The sequence below is a fragment of the Choloepus didactylus genome, chromosome 3, assembly GCF_015220235.1.
Source record: "Choloepus didactylus isolate mChoDid1 chromosome 3, mChoDid1.pri, whole genome shotgun sequence".
Taxonomy (NCBI): domain Eukaryota; kingdom Metazoa; phylum Chordata; class Mammalia; order Pilosa; family Megalonychidae; genus Choloepus; species Choloepus didactylus.
The window spans coordinates 16,002,650-16,016,781 of record NC_051309.1 but is presented as its reverse complement, the minus strand read 5'-3'; the positions used below and the strand labels follow the sequence as shown (position 1 = coordinate 16,016,781).

At 45.4% G+C, this 14,132-nt stretch overlaps 1 protein-coding gene across 1 annotated transcript; it reads left to right on the top strand.

Annotated features, from left to right (window-relative positions):
- Positions 1 to 10,480: 10,480 nt before the first annotated feature.
- On the top strand, positions 10,481 to 13,891 carry FGFBP1 (fibroblast growth factor binding protein 1). Its single transcript, XM_037828902.1, has 2 exons — positions 10,481 to 10,567; positions 12,914 to 13,891. Exon 2 carries the CDS (start codon positions 12,933 to 12,935, stop codon positions 13,596 to 13,598), a length of 666 nt encoding a protein of 221 aa, XP_037684830.1. The 5' UTR covers positions 10,481 to 10,567; positions 12,914 to 12,932; the 3' UTR covers positions 13,599 to 13,891.
- Positions 13,892 to 14,132: the final 241 nt, after the last annotated feature.

Below are 14,132 nucleotides of genomic sequence, written 5' to 3'. Positions count from 1 at the left end.
CTGAAGTCATTATATATCAATACCTTAAAAATTAGAGTTGGAAAAGACAAGTTTCATGTAAAGGCATATTCACCATCATTCTCCAGCTTTCGACTTGCTCACCCTTTGCCCCACATTTCCCGGTGAGCTTCTTTCTGTCCCTTTCCATCTCTCCTTTTCTCTGGGCTTCTCGGCTTCTTGAAGTCCAGCCAGGGCAGGCTGTGAGCTGAAGTCTTGTCCCGGATTTTCTCAATGCAGCTCCCTGATGGATTCTTCCAGAATCTTGCGCTCAGTTACTGTCAGGAATAGTTTTGGGTTGTGGTGTCATGTTTCATCTTTCCCTATCTTTAGAGCAAGAAACAACCCTGGCCTTGGCGTGGAAGATAGAGGTACAGTTCCTAACTGCCACAAACGAGTTGTGTAACTTTAGTGAAGTTGCTTAACTCCGCTTCCTCATCTTTAATTCAGGGGAAAATAATTGCCACTGCCACAGTAGTTGTAAAGGTCGAATGTAGTAATTTATTGTTATTGTGATATTGTGCTATGTAGGTGTGACGTATGATTGCCAGTAAGAAAAGATATTGAAGGATTCAAAGGAGAAGGGACAAGCCTCTTCCCTAGCCCAGTCCAGTCTTTCAGGACAAGGTCGCCACCTGGTGGCGCGATGGAGTCACAAACGCCTCTGAAAACGGGAGACACGAGTGTCGCAATCACTGTCAGAAGAAGGTGATCCTAAACCAGCTCCCCTCTAGACCCTGCAGATGATCCTTAAGTAGGAACAGTTGTTGTGAAACTTGGTCTGTGCAACTAAAGTCTAAGACAAATTTTAAAGAAGTCACCAAATTCATTCAGCTGGTGGTTTTAAGCAAAGACTGATCTGCTTTTAGCTCGACACTGAGAGGAAAGAGGAATGTGCTGGTAAACCAAACCCGGCAGCTGCTGGCTGGGGTGGGATTCTCTCTCCCCACCCTCGGTCATGCTCAATGACTCGATGTCACTCTCTGCGTCTTGACTCTCCTCTATAGAAAAGGTGTGTAAATTCCGAGGTTGTAAACCAGACGGGGCTGGTGTTACTTCCACCTTTGCCCTCTCGAGCCCGAGTGGAATTTCCGCCCCCCTCATGGGAAGGTGCCAGCCTGCGGATCTCAGAGCGTTCTAGCCGGTGGCCCCAAAGGACCCTGGAGCAGGGGCCGGCAGGGCCAGGGGAGAGTAGAAAAGATGTAGTGATGGAAGGGAATTTGTGGCAGGGATCCATGACCCCTGTGGCATAACAATGTATCTTGTAAATAGATAATTTTCACCTGGCAGTAGAGAACCATGGTGAATAAAATGCAGCTGTGTTTAAAAGCACTACCAAATTCCCATTTGCCTTTTGAGCCTTTCTGATAGCAGTGTAGGTTAAGTGCATGGATTTTCTTTGGAGTGTGAGCAATCTGTTTTGGAGCTCTGGACCTGCAACTCACTAGGCATCTGGCCTTGGGCAAATTTTAATTTCCTCAAATCTACATGTGGGTCATAATAGTGTCAATCTCAGAAAGGCGGCACAAGGATTAAATGAGTTTATCCATGCAAACTGGACATGGTAATAGCTCAAGCAGTAGCTGCTGTCACTTTCCTCATCATCTTGTTTCTCAATCGGGGTTGATTAAAAGCACGAGTTTTCCGTAGGGCAGGTCTGCACAGTATTTAGATGTTTTAAAGGGGTCTTCATCCTTGGACGGTTGGGAGCCACTGGTTTGGATGAAGCCTACAATGAATTCCTGAGTGGCCTGCCCCACACCTTTTCATCTACTTTATTCCCAATTTTTTCCAGTACAGGCAGAAAACCAACAGAGCCTCTCCCTTCTGGAAACAATGCTCAGCTTCCTTGAGCACACCTGTTACTCCCCCAAATCCAGCCACATGTCTGGGTGGGGGCAGGCTCTCTCCCACAGTCCTACTCTTTGGCCATGGTCGAGGAGTCCAAAGATAGGAGCATGAGAATTCCTACCAATCAAAGGGTCTCACCCTGGAATTTTTCACACCTGAACTTACAGAAAAGGGAGGTCCCTCAGCTTGGTACTGCTGACATCCATGTTTTCAACCATGTAGAGGAAATCAGACGAAAAGTAAAAGCAGCCATGCAGAGCAAAACAGATGTGATGCAAGAAGGGGAGGTCCTGGTGATACTCAAGTCCCCAGTTCTGGGTGTCTGGGTGGTCTAGCCCAACTTTTTCCTTCCCTCAGTCATAACAAACTTCCAATAAATTCCCCACTTTATTTGTGTTGACTTGAGCTTTGTTTCTTTATGAAAACCAGACAGATCTTGATAAATAGAAAATCCGTTTCAATCCAATAAATATTTGCTAAGTGCTTTCTAAGCTTCACGCTTGAACTCTGGGCTAGCAATGTAAGTTCCAAGAGCATGAGAATGACAGGCATGTAAATAAAGCACAACGCAGTGACAAACTGACTCTAATAACAGTGAAGTCTCTAAAAAGCTGGAGGAACCCAAATGAGGGTGTGATAAATTCTTCTGTGGGACAGGGATTCAGAAGCAGTGGGAATTTGCCAAGTAAATAAGAGGGAAGGGAATTCTAGTCAGAGACAATAGTTTGGTACAGGCAAAGAATCCTGAAACAGGCTGGCATTGGGGGAAAATAGTGAATAAGATATGTGTGCACGGGTGGGGTGGGGGGCTGGTTGGTATTGAGCTGGGAAGAGAAAGGTCTCATGTGTCAGATTCAGAAATGTGGACCTTATTCTGTGGGCAGATGAAAGGCCATTGGGGCTTGAAGCCTGGGAGTGACCAGGGGTCACTACTGCAGCGAGCTCCAGGCTAGACTGGCCACATCTCAAAGGCAGGAACCAAATGCCTATGGTGCCCAGTGCTGTACCTGGCATAAAGTGGTTACTGAAAAACGATTAAATAAATGATGTTCCTTTCCCCCACCAAGTTGAGTTCTCTTAACTGTTGCAGACTTCCGGGGAATTCTTCTCTGCCTCTGACTGGGTTGGATACCCTCACCCGTAACATATTATGCATCCCACCAGCAGAGCAATTACCCCTCATATTGTCAAGGTTGATATCCTTTTCTTTCACCCCTATTTCTCCCATCTCCTTCAGGGCAAGGACCATGTTGTTTTGATTGCATTCCCAGCCAGCAGTAGAGAGAGACTTGGACATGGTAGGTGCTCTGTAAGTACTCCTTGGGTAAAGGAAAAAAATGAGTGAGCAAATGAATGAGTGGAGGAATGAAGGACGTCTGGTTAGAGGCCAACCCCGTTCTGGCTCCCCTAGCCATCCCTTTCTTCCCCCAAACAGCCCACTCCAGGTGTGAGTGTGTTTGTTCTCTGGGCGTTGGAGCTCCGCCCGGGTGCCCTTACTGGCCTTTTCAGAGCTGTTTTACAGCATCTTTAATCTAAACATCTTTGCTGCTTCATTTGATGGAAGTAAATGGTTGTATGCCAAGTGCGTGGTGACTCACGGCCCTACCACAGAGGAAAGGGGCTTGTCGTCTCCCTTTTCTGGCTTTCAGGGGGGCAACTGGCCCTCTTTATAACACATGTGGACTGGAGACTAAAACTTCAAAAGACAAAGACTCTCCAGCACCTTCTTCTCCCCTAAGATATAGAGGTGGCACGCCTGTGTGTGTGTGTGTGTGTGTGTGTGTGTGTGTGTGTGTGTGTAGATACAAAATCCATGTACCTTGGGAGGTTTCATTCAAAAGGAGCAGACTCCTTTAAAGGATGTTTAATAACTATTTCCTTAAAAACAAAGGTATGAAAAACCTAGAGATGATCAATGATCTTGCTTTGTGGAAAAGCTTATTATAAAAGACCTAAAAACCTATTTTTTTTTAAAAAATGAAAATACAGGGCTTTGAAATCACCCTATTACTTGAGAGGAAAAGAAAAACTGATTGTTATTAAGTTGAACCATTTGAGATTACTGATAGTCACCACTTTTGACCTACTAAAAAACATCAATTTCATAGGGTTTAACATAATACAAAAACCATGGTTTACCTTTTAGATGGATTCATAGTAAGAGCCAAACATTGCACAATGCTTCTAACAAAATAGGGTGCCATATCTTGCAGTGTTAAACAGAGCTTTCTTTTCTTAGTAAGAAATATGATATATAATATAATTAATATAATATAATAAATGAACTTTAGTAGGTTTTCAATTTGCATTCATATCCAGTGCTGTACCAGCAACCCTACCCTGGCTTTTAATTTTCTAATGAAGTCAAATGTAGCACAATGTATCATTTGATACAGAACAGGAATTCTGAAATCTCATGAATAATGAACACTTATATTTGGAATGCAAATAAATGTTCAGTAGGCCTAAGATGAATGCTTTGAGCCAGGCTAATCAGATTTTAGCCGATGTTTGTTTAACCAATTTCCCCATTTTCTGACAATGAGTAAGTTCTGAATGCACATAATTTGACCCAGCATATTAATATCACTTTGATGCAGCAACTCAGCATTTTCCATGTCTGTTCCCAAGGTAACCCTTGAAGGAGGGATTAATTTTTGACCAAGTTTGTCCTGGTAACCTTGCACAGTCAAGGCTCACCTCAGAACCCAGTCACACCCACTGAGCTTATCTCTGGTGATTGCCCCCAGGGCCAGCCCTCCCAGTCAAGGAACCAGAAGGTAGCAACCCTCCTTAGAGTACAATCAAGTTTTGAACGTGAAAGCACCTGCCAGAGACCAGACTGGGTGTGACACAAATTCAATTACCAGCCTTAACCCACTACTGATGTGTGCTGGCTTCCGGCTAGCCCACATTTAAATTATTGGATCCTAGGAAGAACGGCACAAGCCCAGGCTAACCATGAGAAAAACATCAGACCACGTCCAATAGAGGGACAATCTACAAAATACCCAGCTAGTCCTCACCAAAACTTTCAAGGTCATCAGAAACAAGGAAATTCTCAGAAACTGTCACAGCCGAGAGAAGCAAAGGAGACACGACGACGAAATGTAATGTGGGACCTGGAGCCTAACCTTGGACAGCAAAAGGGCATTAGGGAAAAACTAAGAAAGTTGGAATAAAGTGTGGGCTTTAATTAATAATAAAGTTTCAATATTGCTTCATTAGTTGTGGCAAATGTATCACAGTAATGCAGGACGTTAACAATAAGAGAAGCTGGGCCAGGTGCAGGGTATACAGAAACCAAATTTGCAACTTTGCTGTAAATCTCAAACTGCTCTAACATAAAAAATAAAAAATAAAAATAATAATTAAGGAATGGGAGGATAAGGGGAGCATGTGAGAGAGAGAGAAGGAGGGAGTTTTATAATTAACCCAATGTATAGGTAACATTACCTCATTTTTAATAAAAATAATAGAAGTTACCTACATTTAATTTCTTTCTAATTGTGTGCCAGTCACCACCCCCCCGCCCCCGCCCCAAGCCTGTTGTGTATGTATCTCATCTAAACATAACAACCTGGTGAGGAAGGTATAATTCTCCCTCATTTGCAGACGAAGAAGCTGAGTTTCCAGAAGTTTAAGTGCCTTTCCTAGACTAACACTGCTGGTAAGAAGTGGAAACTCTAGAATTTTCCACTCCAGAGTCTACCATACTCACTGCAGAGAATCCCTTTGGCACATCCCCTGCCTTCAGCTTCTGCCCACTGTACTCAGGTAGGTCTGAGGGCAGGTAATTCCCTTCCTGCCTCAGCTGTAACCAGAAGGTGCTTGATAATTGTAACCCAAATGCTCCCGGATTAGATTCCGGCCAATCCTGCCAGGATAACGAGCCTGACAATGCTTCTTGGGAAACTGGGTGCAGTGGGGGTGATATGTCTATAGTTCAAGAATTGAAATGGCTCAGAGGACCTGGGTTTTGGTCCCTGCTCTGCTTACATTCTGCAGCAAACTTGGGCCCATCTCTTCCTAACTCCAGACCTCAGTATCATCATCTTTAAAACAAGACAGTCAACCAGATGGTCTCGGGGACCCTTAGCAATCGTGGTCTTTGCCAGACCCTCTGCCTATTACTTGGCATTGAGAGGTAGAGACTGAGGTTTCTGATCACACACTCCATAAACACAGACCCTTACAAAGCACAACATCCATGCAGATGGCTATCTAGATAAACTGGGCCCCCAAACCTCACTGCCATTCTTTAGCATTGATCATCTAAGTTTTTTCTACTCAGCATTAGCATCAACTGGAAGTTTGTAACAAACAGACTCTCAGGTCCTGCCTCTGACCTGTGGATCCAATCTCATGGCAGAGTTTGAGAAGCACTGGTCTAAGTCATTGCTTCAATTTTCTGCTGTGTTCTCTTGTGTAGCTTCTTCCCCCCAGTTTTCCAGGGGCCATGCTGACAACCATGCCTACTTCATCGCCCCCTCTGACTTACAAGGAGGCAATGTGGGTTGGTGGGACTCTGGGGCCATGTCCTAGCTCTACCAGTGAGAGCCAGCATAATGTAGTGAGAAAGGATCTTTGGGGTCTGACCACCTGGTTTGAATCCTGCTTTACCACTTCCTGGCTGGGTCTCCTTGGGCAACTTTCTTAACCTCTTTGTGCTTCTGTTTCCACATTTGTAGAAAGAGGATGATAATAGGGCTGTGGTGAAGAGGAAGTGAGATAATGCAAGGGTTTAGAATGGTGCTTGGAATGTAGAAGCACCATCTAAGTGAGAGCTATTGTATCAGTATTGTCACCATTATCTAGACAATGTGAGAAAAATCATTCCATCTCTTAAATCTTTGTTTCCTCAACTGTAAAATGGGGATAACCAGCCTCATCACTCTGGTGGAAGGAGTGCATAAGCTTTGTTAGGTGAATATTTGCCCACTTCGAGTCTTCAACAAAGACAAAGCCTCAATGACATGGTGACAGTGTTAGACTTCGGGTCCCTGACACTCCTTTGGTTGGCTCTGTCTTGGTACACTACTGTGATCCCATCTCTCTATGAGGTGAGTTGGCCAAGGACAATTCCTTCTCAGACCAGAGCCAAACACACAGCACTGACACAGCAAACAAGATGTGTCTCACTATTATTTTTTTCGGTTATTTAAAACTGAAACAAAATGTGAAGGAAAAGAAAATCTCAAATGTGAACCCCACTCCTGATACAACTTCAGTTTCTTGCTTAAAGCATGGGGTTGCCCTAAGGTGTGAGCTTGCTCACTCTCCTATTTAAAAATACTCAAAGGCTCTCCACCCATCAGTAGCAGGAATGGCAAACCAATTTTGTCCTTTCCACCCACCCTGAGAGACTGTTCTGGAGAATTGGATTGAAAGGCTTCCAAAGCTGTACCCAGGCTCAGCCAGAGTGCCTTGCATGAACGATTACCAATGCCTGCCCCGGGTGGGGAGGGGGAAATGATGGCATGTGGACTACCTGTTCGCCATCCTTAGCCTTTGGGATCCAGTTTAAAGTCTTCAGCTTTATGTTCAAGGCCTCATGTTGCCTTAGCATTCTCACTTTCCACTTTGTCTCATTGCAACCCTTCTCTTCCAGGCAACTAATTTTCTTGCTGAGCCTCAGATACATTAGGACTATTCCTGTGGCTGTGAGTTTGAAACGGCTTCCCTAATTATCTCAATTGATCCCAGCCTCAAGGAAGATTTTCTCAGCAGGTTGGCCTGTGAAACTCTCCTGAATTTGGTCCCATTTAATGAGTACCCATCAAAGAACAGTCTGTGACTTTTGTTGACCTTCTGTCCTTCTGTGGATGACAGAAACCCCTCTGTTGAGAACTTCCCTCTTCTGCTCCATGTGATTCTGGGGCTGTCGACCATGTGGCCAGCAGTGGACCGGGAGTCGGACAAGGATGGGCAGCATGCCTTTCCAAGTTCATATGGATGCTGGGAGATAAAGGGGCATGTTCTTTCCCATGGCAGGTTGAAGGAACCAGCCTGAGAAGGAAATAGGACAGCAGGAGGTGTAGAGCCGACAGATGGAGAGAATCAACGAGAAAAAGAGAAACACCATTTGAACCTTTGGATCCATGAGCTTCTGAACCAGACCTACTCCTTGGATTGCTCAGTTATATAAGCCAACAAATGTTTTTCTTTTTCCCTTTTTTTTTTTTTTTTTTTTTTTTGAGCTAGTTGAAGTTGGGTTTCTCAACTCTTTATTGAAATAATTCTAGCTAAAATGCCTCCTATATGCCAGGAACCATTGTGGGTAATGGGAACATAGAAATGAAGATGGGTGGGCCAGGGTCGGGGTGGGGGGTGGGGGGAGTCTGCATCTTTTTGTATCTTTTCCTTACAGTCTAGGGGAGAGGCAGACTCACCTCTAAGAACCTCGTGACAGGGTCTGAGGTGCCCTGCTGGGAGGCTCATCACCAAATAGACCAGGCCTGAGTCCAGGCTCTGAGGAGAGCTCTATGTCTACCCAAGCCTCGGTTTCCCCATCTGTAACTGGAGGAAATGGGCAGGCCCTCCTTAGAAGTTTCTTATGAGAAGCTGGTGAGACTGATTCCCTTGGTCCTGGGGAGTGTTGGGGGCTGGGGAGCCTGCGGCAGTCCCTATAGACTGTGAGCATCCTTGACTGGGCACCACATCCTCTCCGGTTTGTGCCAGTGCACTGGACAAGCACATCCTGTCCTAAGCGCACCAAGATGCAAAAGAACATTGGGGAACACGCCTTAGCACGATGCCTGCAGAGTCAGCGCTCTCCAGGAGTGAGTTCCCATCGCCATCTATGAGCAGAGACGGAAGGGCCAGCCAGGGGGGCAAGGACACCGACAGAGGGGTGATGACGTTGGAGCTAGGCCTGGAAGAATGAGTCAGCATTAACCTGGCGGAGGACTGGAAGGGCTTTCTAAGCAGAGGGAACAGCAGGAGTGAAGGCGGGAAGTGGGTGAGTGCAGAGTATTCAGGAAATGTGGGTGAGGGGTACAACATGGCCAGATTGAACTGTGCACATATGTGTGTGTGTGTGTGTGTGTGTAAATGAGTTTAGAATAACAGGCTGGTAATTGTACAAATATAAGAACTTTCTACATGAACTAGAACAAATGTACGCCACTATTACAAGGTGTTAATATTAGGGTGGTAAGTGGGAAAAAATACAATTAATGCAAACAAGCATTAATGTTAATGGTAACATTGTAATATTCTTTCATTAATTGTAACAAAGGCACTATAACAAAGCTAAATGTCAATAATAGGGGGCCATAAGGGGTATGGGATTTTTTTTTTTTTTTAAGAACTGGGAATGTTCTCATATTGATTGTGGTGGTGAATGCATGACTATGTGATTATACCAAGAGCCACTGATTGTACATTTAGAATGGATTGTTTGGTGTGTGGATAAAACTGTTTAAAAAATGAAGAAGAAAAGGCCGAGCCAAGCAGGTAAAGGACTACACAGCCTGGTGGGACAGTCTGCCTCCCTGTTTTAGAATGGAAAGATCCAGGCAGAAGTTGAGGGTGACTTGTGTACCCTGGGAAGCCAGTAGGGGAAATGTGTTCACACTGCCTGCCAAAACTCAGAGAAACACTTATCAGAAAATATTCTGCTGTCTGCGGGTTTCCTTATAAACATGCTTTGTGTTCTGATCTAGAATCTTCCTCCAGAAGGAATCTGGCTACCTCCTGACAATCTGGTGGAATTTCTCATTCTGTAGGAAAACACCCTCATCTGGGGCTTCCTTGTGGAACAAGGCAGCTTTATCCCACCCAAGCCCAAATAATCCCCCCAAAATACCAGCACCCTTTTGTGGAGGCTGGGGCCTGGGTAGGGTGGTGGAAATGACAAAGGAACGAGACGATATTACAAGAGGCTTGGAACTTGGGGAAATGGCCAACTCCTGTGGAATTCATACAAAGACCCTTTGAGTCATTGAATGACACAGTCAGCATCCTGGCTGGGGACTTCTGTTGAAAATACTCACTTTCAGGCTCTGTATCCGTCTCTCGGGGCCATGGAAACCTCTGCCCAGGTTAGGAACCTCAGATGGCTCAGCGGAAACAGGGACCCCGAAACTGAGCTGGCTCTCTCAACTTCAGTCGTTCATTCCCAAATTCTTAATGAGAGGGGCAGGAGGGAAGAGCTAAGATCCTGGATGCGGAGAGCCCCGTGCTTGAATTCTGAGCTCTACCTGCCCTTAGCTCTGTGCCCTTGGTTAAGCAGTTGAATCTTTCCAAGCTCTGATTTCTCCATCCGTAAATGAGAAGAATCCTAACAGCATCACACCATGAAGTGGATGAGAGGAGCATTAAATAACAGCTTTTAGGTAAAAGCAGAGCTCTTGGCAGCTGTGTAATGAATATCATTGCCCGTATCATCACTCCCCCCAACAGATACTGCTGCTGGATCCTTCCCTCTTCCAGGAGGGGCTCTCCAAAGATGGAGAGGGAAGGGCCTAAAACCACACATGTAACCCCATCCCTTGGGATTAGACCCAGCATGTTTCCTAGAGGAACTGGCACCCTTCAAAGGGGTGTGGCTAGCAGGAGTGTGAATAAAGCTCAGCAGGTATGTGTGTCGTAACAACCTGGCTTGCCGGGGCTCCTAAATAAATAGCCTGTCCTGCCTCGCCACGGATCAGACTGCTACAGCCTGCATGCTCGGTTTGTCTTCGGGATAATCTTGGACTTGTGTACTCTGGACAGGGTAAGAGCTTGCTCCCTTATAGCCTCTTTTCCCATCCTCCTCCTCACTCTACCCAGGACCTCACGTCCCTTGGGTCTGTAACCTGAACCACTCGGGGACTTGGCGCTGCGTCCCCATGTGAGAAATGAATGAGTCTTAGAGTACCCAGCCTCAGGTCCCAGCCCTGCATGGCCAGAGCCCACACTCCTCTGTCTTCCCCTCTGTTGCCGCTAAGGAGAGGCCATACTGGCTGATGGAAAGGGGACGGGCCATTTCCTGGGCCTGCCCCTCTTTCAAACAAAATTTTGTATTTTTTTTTCAAACTGAGCGCGGATAATATGAAATATCTAATCATCATCAACTGTGCCAAACCAAACCTGGCATGGCTTTTATTATTAGCAGCCAATGTTTTCCGAAGGGAAGAGTAAAAATGAAAGACCGGAAATGATTAAAGAGCCAGAGAGATGCCACCTGGCTCCCCGACTCAGCTTTGCCACTTGCCTGCCTGCTCTGGGATTTTGAGCAGTTTACTTACCTGTTTGAGCCTTAATTGTCACATCTGTAAACTGGGGGTGATAGTATTAATAACCACCTGCCGGGGCTTTTGTGTGGATAAAACAAGGTGAGAATCCAGTGCTGGGCCAGTGCCAGCACCTTGTACGGTCAAAGAGAAACAGTACTTCCTTCTCCTTTAAGGTGTGGGGTTTTATCACCTGTCTAATGAAATCCATGCAGCTTAGTTTGGTATTTAAGGTCATCCTATTTATCCAATGATTTCTTTTTAAAAGTCTTGATTCAGGGCTTTCTATCCGCCCAGGGTGCTATGCACTGGGCTCCAGCAATCAATTAGACATGTCGTTTTCCTCAACCTTGCAGCCTAAACATTTGGGTCAAAATCAGTTCTCTCCACCTGGTTCATTGGCCCCAGTCAAAGAGAAAGTTTCTCCCCCCTTCTTGCTTTTCCTTAGCTCTTCCTTCCTCCACCCCAAGTGCAGAGCATCCAAACCCCTCCCGAGTCCGGCACCTGCGTCAGGCATCCCCTCTTGTGACACTCACCATCTCTTTCTCATGCTGCAGTTAGCTGAGTCCAGGTAGACCCGTGAGATAGAAATCCACACACTGGAACTGGAAGCAAGTTGGGCAATTATTTCCTGCAACACCTTGATTTCCAGATAAAGAAACTGAGATACAGAGGGGGAGAGTGACTTGCCCAAGATCAAGTTGGGGGCAGGGTTGGGACAGACTCTTTGGTCAAAGACCTGAGCTCTTTAAGGTCTTTATGACCCAAGACTTTCTCATTTACCTTGGTGTGCCTGGCATAGAATAGGTGCTCTATAAATGCTTGTTGAAGGAACAAATGAAGGAGTGAATGAGTGAACAAATGCAGGAGTGAAAGAGGCTCAGAGGGCAAGGGAAGGAGTGAAGGAACAGGAACAATTTTGTGATACTCACAAATTTATGTGAAGCAGAGTGGACAGGCTGCTTGGCTAGGACTTCCTGGAGCCAGGGAGATTCTTTGTTTTTGTTCTTTTAACTTTTTATTTTTGAAATAATTTCAAACTTCTGGGATAGTTGCAAAAATAATACAAAACCTATACAGAGAGCTCCAACTCATCCCTCCAGAAATTCAGATCCACCAATTTTAACATTTTGCTTCAATTGCCATACCTACCTTCCCTTCCCTTCCGTTCCCGTCCCTTCCCTTCTTCCCTTCTTTCTTTCTTCTTTCTTTCTTTCTTTCTTTCTTTCTTTCTTTCTTTCTTTCTTTCTTTCTTTCTTTCTTTCCTTCCTTCTTTCTTTTCTTTCTTTCTTTCTTTCTTTCTTTCTTTCTTTCTTTCTTTCTTTCTTTCTTTCTTTCACCTTTTTATCTTTACCCATCTATCTATGTAATTACCTTTCAATTTTCTAAACAATTTGAAAGTAGGTTGCATACATCATGCTCCTCGAACACATAGTATTTCCATGGACATTTCCTAAGAATAAGGTTATTCACTTCTGTCACCTCTTTAAGTACAGCTATCAAGTTCAAGAAATTTAGCATTGATGTAAATCTCGCAGTCTCTATTCCAATTTTTCTCATATGTTCCAGTAATGTCCTTTTAAGCCTTTTCTCCTCCATTATTAGACCCAGTCCAGGATCATGAATTTAATTGTCATTGCCTCTTTAGTTGCTCTTTTAACTGTGGAAACATAGATGCAATATAAATTTCCCAGTTCAACCACTCCCAAGCATACCATTCACCAGAGAAATTCTTAATCTTGCTTGTAAAGCTGGCAGGTCTGTGTCAGGGTGGGATGAGGCCAGCCTGCAGCCTTGCTCCGCCTGAACGTGGCCCGGTGCTGACTCATCTGTCTTCTGTCAAACAGGTTCCCGCCAAGTGCAGCCATGAGGATTCAGAGCCTTTCCCTGCTCTCCTTCCTTCTTCTGGCCATGTATGTGCTCCTGGTGGAAGGTGACAAGCGCCGGAAGCAGACATCCACTCCGGGCAAGCCCAAGAAGAGGCACAGAAGCCAGACACATGAGCACCTGCCCCATGGCAAGTTTGCCACCCAAGACCTAGCAGAATGCAGATGGGCTGTGACCGAGCTGACTGAGGGCAGCGCCACCCTGAAGGTCGCGTGCACCCAAAAGGACAAGGAATTTTCCTGTTACTTCGGTGGCAATCTAGACTCATGCCTCCAGTCTGTGAAGAAAACAAAGGCCTTATGGAAACAACTCGGCCAGAGCCTGAAGGGGCAGAACATCTGTGAAAACCCCAAGAGCGTCGTGAGGGCCAGGATGTGCAGAAAGAAGTTTCCGGAAGCCAGTCTCAAGCTACTGAACTCCACTCTAATCAAGGAAAGGAAACCCAGCCAGGACATGAAGCCAGAGGTCGAAGAGGCCACACGCGCCAGCCCCGTGAAAACCCAGACTGTGACCACCAAAGGCCCCGAGTGCGTGGAAGATCCCGAAATTGCCACTCAGAGTAAGGTGGCCCTGGATTACTGTGGGGAGTCCTGGGCGGACACCTGCAAATTCTTCCTTAGGATGTTTCAGGACAAATCGTGCTAAGGAGGTCCAAAGAGAACAGGGTCCATTCGGAGAGGTGATGCCATGAGCCCTGCAGGCTGCAAATCTCTCCACTTCCCCCAAGATCTATGAACTTCTGTGCGATGAGAGTGCCACAGAGTGTTTAAGCAGGTTTTGCAGTTTTTGTTTTATGTTTTGGAAGTGGCTTCATATTCACTTCTTTGGATGTGAGATTATCAGAGGCTGTTTCTACAGCCCCAAAGCTTTATGTAGAAGAGCTGTGAAGGCTTATCTTTGAAAGAACTACCAGACTGACGACTTCAACAAGGTTCACTTTCTGCCAAATTAACAAAGATAATAAAGCTTTGGGCATTTTTCAGAATTATTTTCAGCTATTGTTTGATTTCTCTCTGTCTGGTTCCAAATGAATTCATGGTTCATTATAGGCAGGAAAATTGTTTAAGGAATGACTTAATTGCTCTGTGGTGTCATTCTTCCTGTCCCCCCTTCCCAAGCTTCCCAAGCCATCTCCTATCGTGACCTATTCCAGAATCCTGCCTCCATAGTTTTCTCCAT